Source organism: Mesoplodon mirus (genome assembly GCF_964341445.2).
Source record: "Mesoplodon mirus genome assembly, chromosome: 2".
NCBI lineage: Eukaryota > Metazoa > Chordata > Mammalia > Artiodactyla > Ziphiidae > Mesoplodon > Mesoplodon mirus.
Window position 1 is genome coordinate 81,217,928 of NC_138977.1, and position 18,929 is coordinate 81,236,856.

The 18,929-nt window shown below is 36.6% G+C and overlaps 1 protein-coding gene across 4 annotated transcripts in view; it reads left to right on the forward strand.

Moving 5' to 3' along the window:
• KLHL5 (kelch like family member 5) overlaps positions 1-17,159 on the forward strand; it is a 77,100-nt gene extending 59,941 nt beyond the window's left edge. For all 4 annotated transcript variants that reach the window (XM_082611489.1, XM_082611491.1, XM_082611492.1 and 1 more), the window contains 4 exons: positions 3,144-3,306; positions 9,144-9,356; positions 10,868-11,039; positions 15,806-17,159. In XM_082611489.1, the coding sequence (XP_082467615.1) occupies positions 3,144-3,306; positions 9,144-9,356; positions 10,868-11,039; positions 15,806-15,862 (605 nt within the window). In that variant the 3' untranslated portion in view covers positions 15,863-17,159. The remainder of the gene's footprint in view (positions 1-3,143; positions 3,307-9,143; positions 9,357-10,867; positions 11,040-15,805) is intronic.
• The last annotated feature ends 1,770 nt before the right edge of the window (positions 17,160-18,929 follow it).

Below are 18,929 nucleotides of genomic sequence, written 5' to 3' on the forward strand. Positions count from 1 at the left end.
AAGAATATGTGACCATATCGTCAATTTATCACAATTTGGAAAATGTTTAAAATAGTCACAATAAAGAATTTGATAGGTTATCATAAAAGATGAGTTAAAAGATGAATGAGTAGCAGTGAAAGGATAGTTGAGTTTGGATAGCATAGGTTTCTACTATACTCAATTTATTAATACTGAGCACCACAGTAGAGGTTGCCCAAAAGGCCAGTGAAAAATATCTAGGCATGAAGATTGGTATGGTGGTGGGTACAGCAAAAAATCAAAGAGACAAGGGATTCTACTAGTTGCATTTAGGTTTCAATGAAAGATGATCTTAAATTTCAAGTTAGGTAAGTGAGTAAAACCAGACAGTTGGGGCTAAGGTACTGAGAGAAGAGCTTAAAATTAACTGTATGAAATTTAACAAAGAAAACCATAACACATTACTCTTGAGTCCATAAAATCAACTATTACGTAGGCACAGAACGGGAAGATATATCTTAAAAGCAACATGAACAGGACTTACAAATTTGTGTTGACCATAAAATCCAGGGTCAAAAGTGTGATTCAGCTGCAAACTTTCCCCTACTATGGGGAAAAGAAAATCAATTCTAACTTAAGATAAATGTTATAGATATAGTATTACATAGAATGAGAATGCCCATGATCCAGCTATGTCTTGTGCACATGAGATTGTGCATGGAATACTATCATTAGTTCTAGGTACCATACAAAAGACTTTATTGAACTGCAGCAAGTTCAGAGGAGAATGATCATATCACTCAAAGTGTCTTCCTTAAGCCTTTATTTCCATTTTTGTGTCATTCAAAACAGCTTTGTTGTAACTAGTTTACCTTATAATAAATAATGTTTTAAATTTGAACTTATAAAAGAAATCTTTATTTAAGTAAATTTTAAATTACTTAATTACACTCACACACACATATATATAATTGAATATGTATTATATGTAATTGGAGATAGATAGATTAGATAGATAGATAGATAGATCTCCTATAGCCAGTACTGGCAGGACACAAATGAGTGGAATGATATGTTGGTTTTGGTCATACATGAATGGTGACTATTTATGTCATCTGGCCATGATTTCACAAAAGTCAATGTCTTCGTATCAATATTTGTGTTTTGGCCTTCGAGTGATACATATTTATATCTCACCTGACTATGGTCATATACCTCTTCTCAAAACCCTCTGCTGGCTTTCCATCTCATTTAGAATAAAGTCCAAAGTCCTTACAATAGTCCCAACCACCATGTGATTTGACTCCACCCTTCCTCTCATCTCCTACTCTCTCCCCCTTACTCACCTTCAGCCAACTGGCCTCCTTGCTGTATGTACCACAGACACACTAAGCATGCCTCAGGGCCTTTGTACATACTGTTCTCTTTATCTCACCTTCTTCTCCCCCAGATACCTTCATGTCTGGTTTCCTAACTTCATTCACATTTTTGTTCAAATGTCACTTTATCTGAGAGGTCTCCCTTGATCCTCTCTACTCTTTTATTTTGCTCCATTTTTTTTCTTTAAAAAAATTTTTTTAAGATATAATTATTTATTTATTTATTTATTTTTGTCTGTTGGGTCTTTGTTGCTGAACGAGGGCTTTCTCTAGTTGTGGCAAGAGGGGTCTACTCTTCGTTGCGATGAGCGGGCTTCCTATTACGGTGGCTTCTCCTGTTGCAGAGCACGGGCTCTAGGCGCGCGGGCTTTGGTAGTTGCCGCACACAGGCTCAGTAGTTGTGGCATGCAGGCTCTAGAGCGCAGGCTCCGTAGTTGTGGCTCAAGGGCTTAGTTGCTCCTTGGCATGTGGGATCTTCCCAGACCAGGGATCGAACCCATGTCCCCTGCATTGGCAGGCGGATTCTTATCCACTGTGCCACCAGGTAAGTCCCGCTACTTTTTTTTTCTTATTAGCACTTATCAATGCCTGAAATATACTTTGTATCTGTTTCCTAACTAAAATGTTAGGTCGGGGCTTCCCTGGTGGCACAGTGGTTAAGAATCTGCCTGCCAATGCGGGGGACATGGGTTCAAGCCCTGGCCCAGGAAGAACCCACATGCCACGGAGCAGCTAGGCCTGTGCGCCACAACTGCTGAGCCTGTGCTCTGGAGCCCACGAGCCAGAGCTGCTGAAGCCCGCATGCCTGGAGCCTGTGCTCCGCAGCAAGAGAGGCCACCACAGTGAGGCCCGCGCAGTGCAATGAGGAGTGGCCCCCGCTCTCCACAACTAGAGAAAGCCTGCATGCAGCAATGAAGACCCAAAGCAGCCAAAAATAAATAAATAAATGATTAAAATAAAATAAAATATTAGGTCCATCAGGGTAGAGCCCTTATCTATTATGTTCTACTAAGTGCCTGACACTTAGTAGAGACTCAATAGCTATTTGTTGAATAAATGAACAAATGAAATTTGGCTTGGTTCCCTCGCAGTGAAACACACCAATAGGTTGTGGGATCAAATCTACAGCAAAATCTCATGAATTTGAATTAAAGGGAGAAAAGAATAAAATTGCTGTGTTCTAATATATTATAAATCCAAATTATTGAAAAATGTTTTAAATATGGCAATGTGTGCATCTTGTATTTTTTTAAAATATCTTTCCCCTGTTGGACCTCAAAATACTGCCTCTAAAACTTTTAAGGGCTACAGTGCTATTGCTCCCGCTCACCCACCCACCTATCTACCAAGAAGAACTATGAGGAAGCCAGATATCTTTTTTTTTAATTTTTATTATTTTTTAGAATAATTATTTATTTTATTTATTTTTGGCTGTGTTGGGTCTTCGTTTCTGTGCGAGGGCTTTCTCCAGTTGTGGCAAGCGGGGGCCACTCTTCATTGCGGTGCGTGGGCCTCACTGTCGCGGCCTCTCGTTGCGGAGCACAGGCTCCAGACACGCAGGCTCAGTAATTGTGTCTCACTGGCCTAGTTGCTCCGTGACATGTGGGATCTTCCCAGACCAGGGCTCGAACCCGTGTCCTCTGCACTGGCAGGCAGATTCTCAACCACTGCGCCACCAGGGAAGCCCACCAGATATCTTTATCATAAATTTTTGCCTAGTTAAATTTGCATGTTAAAGGTTCATTGTACTTGCATTTCAGTTAAAAGATTTTTAAGTCTTGCTTCTTTCCTGTCTCCTTGTAGGTGTGGCTGTATTGGAAGGTCCTATGTATGCAGTAGGAGGGCATGATGGTTGGAGCTATCTGAATACAGTGGAAAGATGGGACCCTCAGGCTCGCCAGTGGAATTTTGTTGCCACTATGTCCACTCCCAGAAGCACAGTAGGCGTGGCAGTACTAAGTGGAAAGTAAGGAAATATTTAAGGTTCCACTTAAAACACAATAAATTAAATGTATTAAGCTATATCTTGTCCAACTTAAAGATATATAGAAATCATGAGGGAAATAACTCTGAGTGATGTAAACAAACTTTTTAAATAGTCTCTTTTTATAATAGCTCTAAATATAAATAGCTCAACATTGTTAGTCTTTTATTCTAATGTGCAGATATTATAAATTTCTAGTTGTCATTTTGAGTGAATAAATTTTATATGAATATTCAATGTAGTCAAAATCTGGTGGTTCATATAGCTTTAAAAGTATATGGTCTTGGGCTTCTCTGGTGGCACAGCGGTTGAGAGTCCGCCTGCCGATGCAGGGGACACGGGTTCGTGCCCCGGTCCGGGAAGATCCCACATGCCGCGGAGCGGCTAGGCCCGTGGGCCATGGCCACTGAGCCTGAGCGTCCGGAGTCTGTGCTCTGCAACGGGAGAGGCCACAACAGTGAGAGGCCCGCATACCGCAAAAAAAAAAAAAAAAAAAAAAAAAAAAAGTATATGGTCTTTTTTTTTTTTTTTTTTTCCGGTACGTGGGCCTCTCACCACCGTGGCCTCTCCCATTGCGGAGCACAGGCTCCGGACGCGCAGGCCCAGTGGCCACGGCCCATGGGCCTAGCCGCTCCGCGGCATGTGGGATCTTCCCGGACCGGGGCACGAACCCGTGTCCCCTGCATCGGCAGGCGGACTCTCAACCGCTGCGCCACCAGGGAAGCCCCTAAAAGTATATGATCTTTTAAAAGTTGTATGGTCTCTCTCATGTTTCCCTGAATAATTCTTTCCATTTCTTCTACTGGTTTTTCCTTACTTTTACTTCCTTCTTATCTTGATAAACTGCTGAAAACTAGAATGCATTTAGAAAGAGGTGCTTTCTTGCTTCTTATCTGCTCTAAATAGAGTAAACAAATTTGGATAGAGCCACCACTCAAATACTAAATACATAGTATCTTTTTCAGGCCTTTCTTCCATAAAATGAAGCCCTTATGGTTATTAAATAAAAGTTGTTTGTTGCATACCTTTACTCACTTAAAATGTTTTATCATCGTTTCCAGGAAGAGGAAAGAACCAAGGTTAAAACATAGAGAGTTAAAATTATTTGTTGGATTGTTACTGATTATCAAAAAAATGAGAAAATGTTAGAAATATTTTTATATTTTATGACCTAAGGTCTTGTTTCCTCAGAACCTGTTAGTTGCGTCCTTTTTTTGTTGTTAATTTTTAGCATGATTACAAGTAGTAAGATACAGAAATAGAAACCCATTTTTTAAATATATCTGATCTCAATACACCTCCCTTCATTTGTTTTAGCTAAAGAAATGACTTCAAATTTTATCACTACATTTCTTTCCTAGTTCTTTGGTAGAAGAGTCAGCCACCAAAGAGTAGAGAAAGTGAAGAAAAAGAAATTACTATTTCTGGCTAGAAGTATTTATTTCTAATAGAAGACATAAGAATAAATGCCTTCTCTAAAACCTGATTTCCAGACCTACAGTATCCTGGACTTCTAGGCATAGAAGTATCTTACTTTCTTACCTTTTCTTGCTCTCTAATGAGAAATAAATATTTCTGTATTTAACCTACCTGAAGCACAATTTATTGAGTATAATTCTGAGAGTACCTAATAATATCAGAAGCTAAGGACTTCTTATCTACTAAGTAGTAAGACAGTTGATTTTGAAAGTATCATATATCTACGTTGTGATTTTAACTGGTTTATTGGGGTAGACTGGTCACTTTGTCCCTAACCTTAACTCTCTCCCTTTCATTCTTCATTTTAGAGACTCACCTAATGTTCTGCCTAAAACACAAATAGGACCATGTCACTTTCCTACTTAAAACCTTTCAGTAGCTTATCTGACCAAGCCTCCTTTTTGATCTTGCCTCTGTCCACCTCTCTAGCCTCTTCTCTCTCCTCTACCCATGCATAATGCACTCCAGCAAAACTAATCTATTTGTGAAAAATACATTTTGTTTCACATTCCTATTATCTTTTAACCGACACCATCTTTCTTAGAATATTGTTTCCCCCACTTTCCTTCCTGGCAAACTCAGCATCCTTGAAACTTGCTTAAAAATCACCTCCAGGAAACCTCCAATCCCCACTCTCGTCTCTTCATTCCCCCTGCACTGATTGTCCATTCCATCCTCAGCAATTTTACTGTATATAATTTGTATATAATTGTATTGCAGCATGTACCACTCTATTATTGTAGTTATTGACTGGTCCATCTCCTATAGCAGATCATGGTCTTCAATGACCTGATCTGACTTCTTGTTTCTTACACCTAGCACAGTATCCAGCACATAAATCTGAAGTGTGCAACCTTAGTGAAGAACATCCTGGTACCAATTATATGCAGTAGTGCTTTAATCACCCCAAGAAGAGGATGTGTTAATCCATCAACCACCATTTTTCTAAGCTTGCACTAAAATTAAGTAGCAATGTTTTAAAATATTTTGTTAGTTTCCATTTTGGGGTACAAATCCAGAACCTGGAAAAAATAGAAATTATGTTGTTAATATTTTAAATATGCAGTTGATTGAAAAAATTACTTATATATCTTCTCTCTACCAGTCCTTTGTGATTTAAAACAAATCATTTCTCTATGCCTCAATTTTTTAAATTTATAAAATGAAAAGCCCAGTTAAATACTGTTTTTGTTATTTAAAATTATTTTACAATGCTTTCTGATGCAAAATGTGGTTCGTTTCTTTAGGGAAGAACTGTTTTGATGTTTTATGAGTTACACTCTGTATCTTAAAATTTTGAAAATGTTAAAATTTTTATTTCTGCCATGTTTAACAGAAAGAAGCTTAGTCTAAACTTCCAGTTGCTCAGGCTACTTTTAAGCCATTGGCTGGCAAATACTTTTGTCAATAGAATCTTTCTTTCAAGTGAAATCTTACAAAAACCTCGATACTTAAGGCAAATGGAGGTTCAAGTTTATAATAAGCTTATTTTAAATTTATTATAAGTTTGAGTTTATAATATTTACTTACTGTAAAAATCAATGTAGAAGAATAAGTCTGTTTTAAAGAACACAGATTATTTCTGTTTTGTTTTGGTTGTCCAGTATGAAGAAAATCCTGATTCACAGATAAGAAGCTGAAATTGGTAATAGTTATTTTAACTACTAGAGCAATTTAATTGGAATCACAGGAAATTCTTCAGTTAAATTGCTCAAGTAGTTTGAAAGTAGTAGACATTTTTTTTCTCAGCTGAATCTCAAACAGTATCTACCAACCACTTGTATTCTTGATCATAATTTTAGAAGTCAGGTGAAACCTAAATCTTATTTTTAAATATTTAGTACAATACTATTGCAATTTGACATAATATTTCTCTTTTTATTGTAATAGATATTGTCATGGGGAAGAAAGATGAGTTCTGAATCTTGCATGACGTTTAATTGAGCCAGGTGATATTTTTGAAAATTAAAACTACTTTTTAATCTTTAATTTTTAATGAACCATTTTGGGGGCCCCCTAACATCCTCCACAGAGTCCTGGTCTTAGAATACAGTTTGAAAACCATTGCATGAGATATGATTCTTCAGAAAGTATTACAATACATTTTAGCCCTTAATATTATCTCAATATGAATGTTGTTTGTACATTTAACATCTCCTAAAATACCATTTCCTAAAAGAATGCAAATAGAGACAATTTATTTTTCCCCTTTAACACATACCATGTTTACCATGTGCCAGGCAATATTCAAAGTACTTTAAATTTGATCACCAATAATCCTGTGAGGCATGGCTTCTAGATTTTATGGATGATGAAGTTCAGGCAGACGGAGATTAAATAACTTGTCCACAGTCACAGCTAGTAAGTGATAAGTGGTAGAACCAGGATTCAAACCCAGAGAGTCTGGCTCCAGAGTTCATGCTCTAAATCACTGTACTACACCACTTTTCACAAGGAAGACCCATGAATTCACTGTGAAGAGGGTAGGGTGCTGGAAGCCTATGATACTATATGTGTGTGTGTACGTACATACATTTTTAGTTATTGACATTTTCTAGTTGTTGATTCCTTCTAATATTCTGTGATCCATATTTAGGTAATTATTTTTCCAAGTATTAGTTAAAGATGAGGACAGCTTAATATTAAGAACAGTAGCACAAAAAATAGTTTTTAACAGATAAAATTTTTAACAGATTAAAGTTTCAAATAAATTTCAAATTCCATACTATTAATATATTTTAAGTTTAGAACAAGACACTGCTACAAACATGTTTTGCTGTTTAAGATATGGTCGTCTTATTATTTAAGAACCTGTTTGAGTGTCATAGGTACTTTAAATTATGAATTAAAATTATGAAATCTGTCTTTAAAATATGTATATTTATCCAAATATAAATACTTAGAGTTTTAATGGGCAGAAATTTGATATAGTTCAAATATTATTTCTCAAGAATTAAAAATAGCTAAATATTAACTAAGGCATCCATAAATTCAAAATGTGTGAGCCTTTGAACAAGCAGTGAACTGAATTTATTATTATTTTTTTAGATGATAGAAAAAATATCTACAGAGAGCTTCCTAAGTGAATAGTAAGTGTAAGAAGATTTTGTGCTTGATAAAGAATATTCAAATGTTTAAATATTTAAAATATTTTATATTTTAAGTTCAGAGTAAAAAAACTTTTAAACTAATACAGTATATTGATTGATAATAAATTGGTTTACTAGGCAACGTTTAGGACGTTAACATACCAATAAATATAAATATGGTATGTTAACGTCCTAAACGTTGCCTAGTAAACCAATATATTTGAATCTATGGTTTTATTCTCATATTTTACTATTACAAGTACATACCAGATGACTCTTGACTGTCCAACTGCTCATTAATATAACTGTTGTCCTGGTTCTGCTTCTTCCTGGGTGACCATGTACAAGTCTCTTAATCTCCATGAACCCCAGTTTCTTCACCTGTGCAACAGGGATACAAATAGTTTGTTATAGCATCATTATAATAATTAAATTAATACATGTAAAGTGCCTCGCCTATGGTAGGTGCTCAGAGAAGGTTAGTTTCTTTCATTTATCACCAGGTCCTATCTTAGCTATTTAAGAAATATCATAGTATATTTATACACAATATTTTATCTATTTTAAGACATACTTTAACATCTCTAAAATTGTGATGCATTTTACACTCAATGGTAACTTGTCAAACAGATGGCAGCTGTGAAAATGTTGTCATTGTTTTCATGTGAGTTTATGTTTTCTTTTTTATATATATACAGAATAATATATGATGTATACATGTGCCATTTAATTGGTAGCACATCTTTCTTTTTTTAAATAAATTTATTTATTTATTTATTTTTGGCTGAATTGGGTCTTCATTGCTGCTCATGGGCTTTCTCTAGTTGTGCCTACTAGGGGCTACTCTTTGTTGCGGTGCTCAGACTTCTCATTGCAGTGGCTTCTCTTGTTGCAGAGCATGGGCTCTAGGCGCATGGGCTTCAGTAGTTGTGGCACACGGGCTCAGTAGCTCTGGCTCGCGGGCTCTAGAGCACAGGCTCAGTAGTTGTGGCACACCAGCTTAGTTGCTCTGCAGCATGTGGGATCTTCCTGGAAGGGATCGAACCCATGTCCCCTGCGTTGGCAGGCAGATTCTTAACCACTGCACCACCAAGGAAGTCCCATCTTCTTTCTTAATGGCACATAAATTGACAGTATTTCTTATCATTGATAGGCACCTTGAATTCAATGAAATACCATAAGAATAACCTCTGTCTTATGCATAATAATAACACCATCTCTTATTTATCATCCCATTTGTTGTTTTTACAGACTTTATGCAGTTGGTGGTCGTGATGGCAGTTCTTGTCTCAAGTCAGTAGAATGTTTTGACCCTCATACTAATAAATGGACACTCTGTGCACAAATGTCAAAAAGGAGGGGGGGAGTAGGAGTCACTACCTGGAATGGATTGCTGTACGCCATCGGAGGCCATGACGCACCTGCATCCAACTTGACTTCCAGACTCTCAGACTGTGTGGAGAGGTAATTTCCTGTGAAGGAAAACTAGGAATAAAAAATCAAACCTAAGCCTCTGACACTTCCACACGAATTGATAACTCTTTATTGAGCATCCACCATGTGCAAGGCAGTTCCTGAGGAGCTCTGTAAACACTGGGTGGTCTGCTCAGGCCATCTCTCAGTCTGTCACCAAGAGCCTACTCAGTCTTCTCTCAATCTGACCTTAGAATTGATTATACAATTTATTAATTGAATCATATGACAAACATTTATTGTGTACCTATTTTGTACTGGACATTGTACCTAATAAGAATTCACAGAGAATTAATTACAGGCTGGAGGCCAAATAAGAAGCAAAGAGTAGAGGGACATTCCTGACATATTATGATATAAAATGAAGTAGTATGAAATACTAAAAGAAAATAAAGGGCTAGTAAGGCTTGAAAGCTTGATCAAGTCATCCTTGTTCGAAACTCAAATATGGGCCTAGGTAAAGAGCCCAACATCAGTGGAAGCTCTGGACAGTGGCTTAGGCTCCCATCTGCTATGGTCAGTGGAATGGGGAGAATTGAAGGGCTTTAGGAGGTAGAGTCAATAGGAGTGTGTATGAACACTCCAAAGCAGGAAGGAATATGTTTCATTCAGAAAACTGGAAGGCGGCCACTGTCATTGGAGAACAAAGAATGATGGAGAGAGTGGCAGGAAAGGAGTGGGGGGACATTGGGGCAGATCATGCAGAGTCTTGAGGCCTTATTAAAGACTTTGGATTTTAAAGAGCAATGGGAAGTTAATGAATGTGTGTGTGTATATTATTCAATAAATTATAAATGACTAGAAGAAGAATAAAAAGTGAAATGAAGGTTTTGTTGATGACAACAAGTGCTTTCTATGAAATAATAAGCAGAGTTGGTTGGTGTTTTCTGAGAGAGCATGATAGTTACACCTACATTTCACCTGTATTGGGGAGAAAATAATTCAGACTATGCTTATTACATGTTGTAATCCAGGAAAGGGATATAGAAGTCTTTATAAACTTTGCCCCATAAATTACAGGCCCACTACAGGACTGCATCCAGTGAAAAATTCTTCATTGATACAAGAAGTATTGGAAGCAGTGTTAAGTCATCTTAGCATGATCTATCTGCTCTTAGATAGCAATTTGGGGCAGTTCTAATTAACATACTTCATGAAAGGAACAAGAAGCTCCAAAAATGGACAGTTAGCAATGATTGAGGCTGTAAGTCATCTTACATAGAGCTTCATGAATTGATTTCCTCAAATTTTCAGTAGGCAACCTGAAACCTTAAAGCAGTTTTCAACATTTACATTAGCTCTTTTGACTAGTTTAAGTGTTATGCATCTGCAAAATAATTCTATTATGTTGTAAGTTAAAAGTTTTCAGGAAAATATTGATATTTTTCTCTAAAATATGTTCAAATGTATTTTATATAGCAGATAAGATTAAATGACGAAACTATTTTTATGTAAAATATTGTGAGAACAATATCAGCTCCAGTTCTAAAATTTTCTTTCAGATATGATCCTAAAACGGATATGTGGACTGCAGTGGCATCTATGAGCATCAGCAGAGATGCCGTGGGAGTCTGTTTACTTGGTGATAAATTATATGCTGTCGGAGGGTATGATGGACAGACTTACCTTAATACAGTGGAGGCTTATGATCCCCAGACAAATGAGTGGACCCAGGTATGGCATTTCATTTTTCATTATTACACTTACACTGTTTTTGTTAACAAACAATTGTTTTGGTAAAACAAATCCTCTAATTATGTCCAAAATATATAGCATAAACATGATAAAGTCATCTTTTAACTAAATATAAGAAAACAGAGGGAATATTTAATTTTATAGTATAGTTAAAATCCAAAATTACCTTTAAAGTATAAGTTAGTACTCAAAGAAATTCTTATTAGTTGGTTATTATTATTATTGTTAGCTGCCACCATTTACTTGCTGAAAATTGATGAGATGTTCTAGCATTGATAGAGCTGATAGGACCACAAGAGGGCTGTAATAAAGGGAGGGAGATTGTGGAAAATTAAAAACAAAGATAGTAGTCAGGAACAAATGAACCACTTACCCATACATGAGCAATAATTTTTAAATACTTAAGCCACAGATATTTGGGAGCAGATCAAATGTCTGTCTATAACCTAGTAGAGATGGCAATCCTAAATTACATTAACAAGTAAGAAACCTGACCTGACAAAGTTAACAGAAAAAATTCCCTCTTTGTCTATTTCTGAGAGGGCCTAGCGCTTCTAAGAATGATCTTTTGAGATCTTTGTTTCCATCATCACCCAGAACAGAACCAGGAATTTTCTGCCTCTGGCATCCAATTCAGTATATGGTACATAAAAGGCACTCAAATGTTTAATTGAGCCAAGGTTTTCCTACTTACAAGGAGCGGTGGTAAGTACTGTCAAGAAAACAATACTTATGAGAATCCCTGCTGTCCCAGAGCTTAACTACTTAGGTAGGTGAGATCTGCTCACGTAAAGGGAGGATCCACAGTGTGGAGCAGTTGGTATGAAGTGTCCCATGGTATAGGCAGTGAATGGCCTAGGAAATCAAAGAGAAGAGAGAAAATGGCTGTTGAGAGGGCTTCAGTAAGGAAGAAGTGGGATTTAATCTAAGCCTTAATGAATTGATCCAATTCAAAAAGATAGAAGGAAGGAGCTTCCCTGGTAGTCCAATGGTTAAGACTCCTTGTTTCCACTGCAGGGCGTGAGGGTTTGCTCCCTAGTCAGGGAACTACGATCCCACATGCTGTGCAGCGTGGCCAAAAAATAAAAGGTAGGAGGAAAAAGGAAATTGTGTGAGAAAACATGAAAGAAATGTCACTAAAGCAGAAGTATGCAGGCTCTATTAAGGAAGTGTGGCGGGTTATAAGGCTCCATGCTTGAGAAGAGTAGGAGTTCTTATTGGAGAGGAAGGTTGGGGTCAGGATGGAGGTCCGCAATGGTCAACCTAAAGAGTTTGGTAATGAGAAACCAGTGGAGACTTTTAACCAAGAGAGCAATGCAGTAATAGAAAGTCCACATGTCAGCAGCTGGGGACAGGGTAAGTTGGGTTAGGGGCAGGGTAAGTGAAGCCTGGGTAAAAGGAAAACATTTATAAAGTTACTTCAGTTATAAGGCTTGAGGTGTTAAATATACAGATGGATCCAAGAGATATTACCAAGTCCTGTTTATTTTTAATTTATACACTTACTAGGTTGTATAGAGAGGTGCAGCTTCTGAAGGAAACAACAAAAGAGTGATCAGAGAATGTCTTAGTAGATAATGAAATAGAGCATTAAAAGAGAGGCGATGCGGTGGGGGGCTTCCCTGGCAGTCCAGTGGTTAAGATTCTGCCCTCCCAATGCAGGGAGCACAGGTTCAGTCCCTGGTGGAGGAACTAAGATCCCACATGCTGCATAGCGCAGCCAAAAATAAATAAATAAAATGTTTTTTTTAAAAAAAGGAGAGGGGAATTTCAACAGCGTAAGGAAGAATGAAGTTTTGTCATTCATGAAGTTGTCAGTACCTTTGAGAATATGATAGAAGCAGAAGCCACCACACAGTGTAAAAAGTAAAGAGAAGAGTAAAAGTAAATGTGGGGGGCTTCCCTGGTGGCGCAGTGGTTGCAAATCCGCCTGCCGATGCAGGGGACACGGGTTTGTGCCCCGGTCTGGGAAGATCCCACATGCCACGGAGCGGCTGGGCCCGTGACCCATGGCCGCTGAGCCTGCGCGTCCGGAGCCTGTGCTCCGCAACGGGAGAGGCCACAACAGTGAGAGGCCCGCATACCACAAAAAAAAAAAAAAAAAAAAAAGTAAATGTGGGAGATAGAGGAGCATACAGTTTTAAAATAATGATGATGATAGAAAGTTAATACTTATTATGTACCCAACTCTGGTCTAAGTACTTTACATTAAAGAATCTTCCCAACAACCCTATAAGGAAAGTACTATTATTTCCTCACTATGTTGGATGAAGGAGTCTGAGGCAGAGAGGTTAAATAGCTGACCCAACGTCACACAGCAGATAAATGGTGGAGTTAGAATTTGAGCCTAGGATCTTTTTCACAATAGAGATGAAGACAAGAGAGTTGAACAGGATTCCAGATACTAGAAGGAGAAAGCAAAATTGAAGGGCACTTTTCTGAAAGAAGGACAGGAACAGAATTGAGAGCAAAGGCAGGTCCTCCTTAGACTGGAGGAAAGATCTTATCCTCCAAAGCTGGAGGGAAAAATGAGAATATCAGTGTAGAAAGATACAAAGTGTTTTCAAGTGAAGAGAAGGATAGAAAAAGAGACTTAGATTGTTATGACCTTGATCTTGTTTCTTAAGTAAGTGAGATCACTTGGTGAAGGCGAGAAGGCATAATTTGAGAACTTGAGTTAGAGCTACAGGATTTCATAGAAATTATGAGATTACCTACCATCAGCCTCCTACCATGGCAGAAGTAATTGTGAATGATAACCAAGGAATCCAAGAAGAGATAGAAGAATCTCTTTTCCTGAGATGTATTTTATTTAAGCCCTTAGGCCAGTTATAAGGAAACCTATTAGCCTGTATTTCAGACTTGCTGTTACAGATAATTAATACCTTATGCTGAATCACCCTGTATCAAAATTAATAATCTGTGACCACATCGCTCTTTGGTTTACATGCCATCTCCATTACTTTAAAAAAAAATTTTTTTATTGAAGTACAGTCAATGTACAATATTATAAGTTACAGGTATACAATATAGTGATTCACGATTTTAAAGGTTATGCTCCATTTATAGATATTATAAAATATTGACTATATACCCTGTGTTGTACAATATATCTTTGTAGCTTATTTTACACATAATAGTTTGTACCTCTTAATCCCCTAGCCCTATTTTGCCCCTCCCCCTTCCCTCTCCCCACTGGTAACCAATAATTTGTTCTCTATATCTGTGAGTCTCTTTCTTTTTTGTTATATTTGCTAGTTTGTTGTATTTTCTAGATTCTACATATAAGTGATTTTAAAGCTCCTAAATGTGAATTTACAACCATAGTATCTGAAAAATAAATGTTTTCCATTCAATGTTTCTACAAATAGACAAGAGGACATTTATTTGTACAGGGAATGAAATGTGATTACTAAGTCTTAAGCCATCACCCACCCCACTACCAGCCTTGACCCAAAGCAGGAGATGACTGCATTGTATTTAACAAGTTCTCTAAGCTAAACTTTCTAGCTGGTTGTCGTGACAACATCAGCTATTCACAATGTAGAGACTTAGTGTCTTGAGTGTTTTGAGAAAAGCTGCTAATTACAGACATTTTGATTTAAATGACGTAGAGGTTACTTCTAGAATACTGTAAGTAGATATGGTTTTAAAATAGGTTATTTGTTCAAAAAGATATAACAGTGATCAAAACAACTGATTCCGATGGAGAACAACCAAGAATTCTCTTAAAATTGAAGTCAGATATATTCTTAAAATCCACTCATTGGTCTGGGGAGGAGAAGTCAAAATGACTAGAAAGTCACTTTGATATCATGTATTTGACAAAAATACTTTATGACATACACCCACATACATAAGCACAAAACAGACTTTCTTAGTACTTTATATTAGTCACCCTTTCCCAAATGCTAATGTCTTAATTCTGTTAGCTCAAATGCATAGATTCTTACTGGGCTCCAAGTAGTCCTTCGTTTAAAACTATCCTTGTCCACACTTATCTCTGCTATGAATTGCCCAGTGTCTAGAGTACTTTAAAAAAAAAAAAGAAGAAGACAAGAAGTGAAAGATTTAAGAATTGCTCCTAATGCATAAGTCAAGATTATACCTTTCCCGTAGCACCTCATACTTCTATCTCACTGTCATGGAGTTTATTCACCAGGTTTGTTTCCACTCCTAAGGAGTTCAATCGGTAGTATTTATTATTTATTCACTCTGGTAAAAAGCAGTAGAATGGGTTTAGACCCTTCAGCCACGCTGAGAAGGTCATCAGTGAATGTGAAGTTAGTGGCTCCTCTGGAGTCGACAGACCCGGGGCATGTGGTATATTCTGTGTACTCTCTCTGAGATAGCACTTCTGTTGCATGGCCTCTCAGGATAATACTTGGTATTTTCTCCATATTAGTCACAAAGTTACTCTAAGTGTTCAGCATTTCCTCACATCCACATTGTGCATCATGTTGGCCAAAATAGGTTTCATGTAGAACAATTCCTGTGCTGTCTTTAAAAATCACCTTTAAAGAGAAGTAAATACTACATAATTATGTTATATACCCAAAACAATTTAGTCTATGAAGCTTTGGCATCAGGAGGAAGAGTCTTGTTTAAGACCTGAGCCACCTTAGAGTTCGGGCAGCAGCTCTTTGCCAACAAGTACGAACTATTTCAGTATTTCACCGACTGGTGTGGTATTATCAACGTTTTTACCCACAAACCCAACACGTGTCCTTTTTTTTTTTTTTTAGGTTGCTCCACTGTGCCTAGGAAGAGCTGGGGCTTGCGTTGTGACTGTAAAGTTATAACTTAGTGCTTTGTTTTCTAAATGAAGATATTCGCTTCCTTTATGAATTTAGTATAATTGTTCTACTATCAATGGATACGTTTTTAGTAAATTTGCAAGGCCACATTCCGGGGCACGAAGTGCCTGGTCTCTAAGGGAAGATGTTAAAACAAGGAAGAACCAGGATTAAATACTTCTATTTCTTAGCAAATCAAAACTGCAGCTGGTGGATTGTGAATGTATGTTCCTGATATAAAATATGAGGACAAATGCACTGCTCCTGACACAACCCAGTGTTAACCGGGAATTTCATTTCTTTTAATAATCAAGCACATTTTGCTCACATTATCCACATTTCTTTTATTACAGTGCAAATACCCCAGATAAAACTTCTAATGTTTTGCTTTGTAACTTTATCATACATGAATTATGGTAATTTTTATTCATTTGTTTACTTAACCACAACCACTGTTTTAATGATACTAAAGACTATGCATTTAGTTGTTTTCAGAAATAGCTGCATTATATATGCTTCGCTTGTGGATATATTTCTAAAATCGGCTTAGTCCAATGAATAAATAAAAATATTAAAGAGTTAGAACAACAAAGACCAAATAAAAACTTGATATGACCTTTGGGATCTATTTAAATGTTCATTCCATCTAGATTCACCAAGAACTCCATGTTATTGATATTCTTAAATTAGAATTGAAACATGGTGTTTTGCATTAAATTTAAGATATGCAAATTTTGTGGAGAAAATGTTATATACCCTCTAATGTTCTTTCACCTAATTAGCATTTAATCATGTGAATTTGCTTTCTTTTATATCATTAAAAATGTTTTGATTTTATCTTTTTATATTGACAGAACTGTTTGGATATTCTTATGTACTTAGATCTCTATTTGCCTCCCCTGCCTTGTTTGCTATCTTTTGCCAGAGTTAGTTAATCCTTTGTGCTTCTTTATAATCAAACAGTTTGGGGGGAAGGGGCTTATTCAATGTTTGAAAAATAAGTTTAAAGTGTTTATTACCCAAAGTTTTGTACATTTGTAAACTCTTAATTACATATGTGAATGTTAATATTCTCAGCGAATTATTTATTGTTTGCAAAAATGCACTGGGCAGTAACATTTTATGATAAATCCTTTAAGGTATAAGTCATTAACTTATATCTTAATATAAAATGAGTATAAACTAAATTCCCACCTTTTAAAAGTCCATATTGTGGTTAATGTGTTTTTATATTTTATATCAGGGTAGCCTTTATTTTAGTTGCTTCCTTTAAAAATTAAAAGAAACTTTTTTTTTTAGCTGATATTGAATGCTTGTGAAATGTTTCTACACAGGAAACCAAAAAACTTAGTACAGTCTGTGCACAAAATAAATTCCATGGGCATTTTACTGGTGTGGCCACTAAGAAAATAGCAGTGATAGTGACAAACACATTAATATTTCATGTATTCATTATAGTGTGGATATGAATTCAGTTACTTTCCTGACAAGGAGGGATCAGTGGTAGAGTATATTTATGTATTTAGGGTAAGGGAGAGAAGAAGCGGAAAAGCTGTAAGAGACAAAGCAAAACTTTCAAAAGCAGAAATGTGTCAGTACATCATCCCTTCTTGTGGCGGCTTAGACCTGTGATTTGGAAGGAAAGTACTTACACTTGTGATCATTTCTCATCTCCACTCATCATCCACTCTCTTGTTCCCTGTGCCCGCAGTGGAGTCAGACTCACCTTAAAGTAAAGGAACTGATTCTTTTCTCTGAGGATCTTCCTTTCCTTTATGGGATTCATAGAACAGTCCCTTTGATTTTTTATCCCACTGAAGGGGCCTCTCTAATGCAGTTTTGTCATCAGTAGGCTCTGCTCTTCTGGGTACTAGTAAAGAAAACTATTTCTTTTCTAGTGACAGAGCATTCACCAAAGCATTCATTCTTCTCCTAGTCTGGGATCTTATAAATCTAGAGGAAAATATGGCCCTTCCTTGTGTGCATCATCTAACATTGCTGCCTTGACTTTTACTGTTAGCTTCTGCACTGAGATGTCTAGCTGCTCTTAATTTTAACCCCAATTAATGACCACCTTATGAAAAATAATAATATTTCCTATAATTATTGAATGTTTATTATGAACTAGGAGCCAAGTTTTTGCATGTATTAATGCACTTAATCTTCACAGCAACCTTATGAGGTATGTTCTGTTATTCTCCTTTTTACAGATGAGGAACCTGGGTCATGAAGAGTTTAACCCCAAGATTCTATATAGCAAATAAGTGGCAGAGCAGGGATTCAAACACAGGCAGTGGCTCAGGAGTCCATTCTGTCATCACTCCTGTTTCTAGGTAGAAAAAGAAGTTTCCTTTTATGTGAGAAATCATTTACTTTAACAAAAAGAAAAGTGAAGAAGGCTTATGCTTTTTAGAAGTGAAATTTATCAGTCACACTCTTATCAGAAGATTTTTGTTTCTTACTATTGGGAAATTTTGTTTAATTCTCTTATGGAATTTTATATACATTTTGCTTTAGAAGAGTAACTGCAAGAAAACATACATTTCAGGTTTTATAAATATTAGATAAATTGCATGGTATTTTGGATGGCTGAACCATAAACAGATTTATTCATCAAAAATAAGCTTTATTGCCAACAAAATAGATAACCTAAATGAAATGGACAGATTTCTAGGAACACACAAATCACCAAAACTGACTCAAGAAGAAGTAAAATATCTAAACACATCTATAACAAAGAGATTGAACCAATAATCAAAAACCCCTCAACAAAGAAAGTACAGAACCAGAATTTAGTAGAAATCGCTGGTGAAGTCTACCAAACATCAAAAGAAGAATTAACACGAATTCTTCTTAAACTCTTACAAAAAAATAGATAGGGAGTTAACACTTCCTAATTCCTTCTATAAGACCAGCATTACCTTGATACCTAAGCCAGACAAAGACAGATTATATACCATGACAAACTAAGATCTGTTGCAAGAATATGGGGATGGTTCAACATATAAAAATCAATCAATGTGGTATACCACATAATAGAATGCAGAGAACTCAGAAGAAACTAGAACAGTGA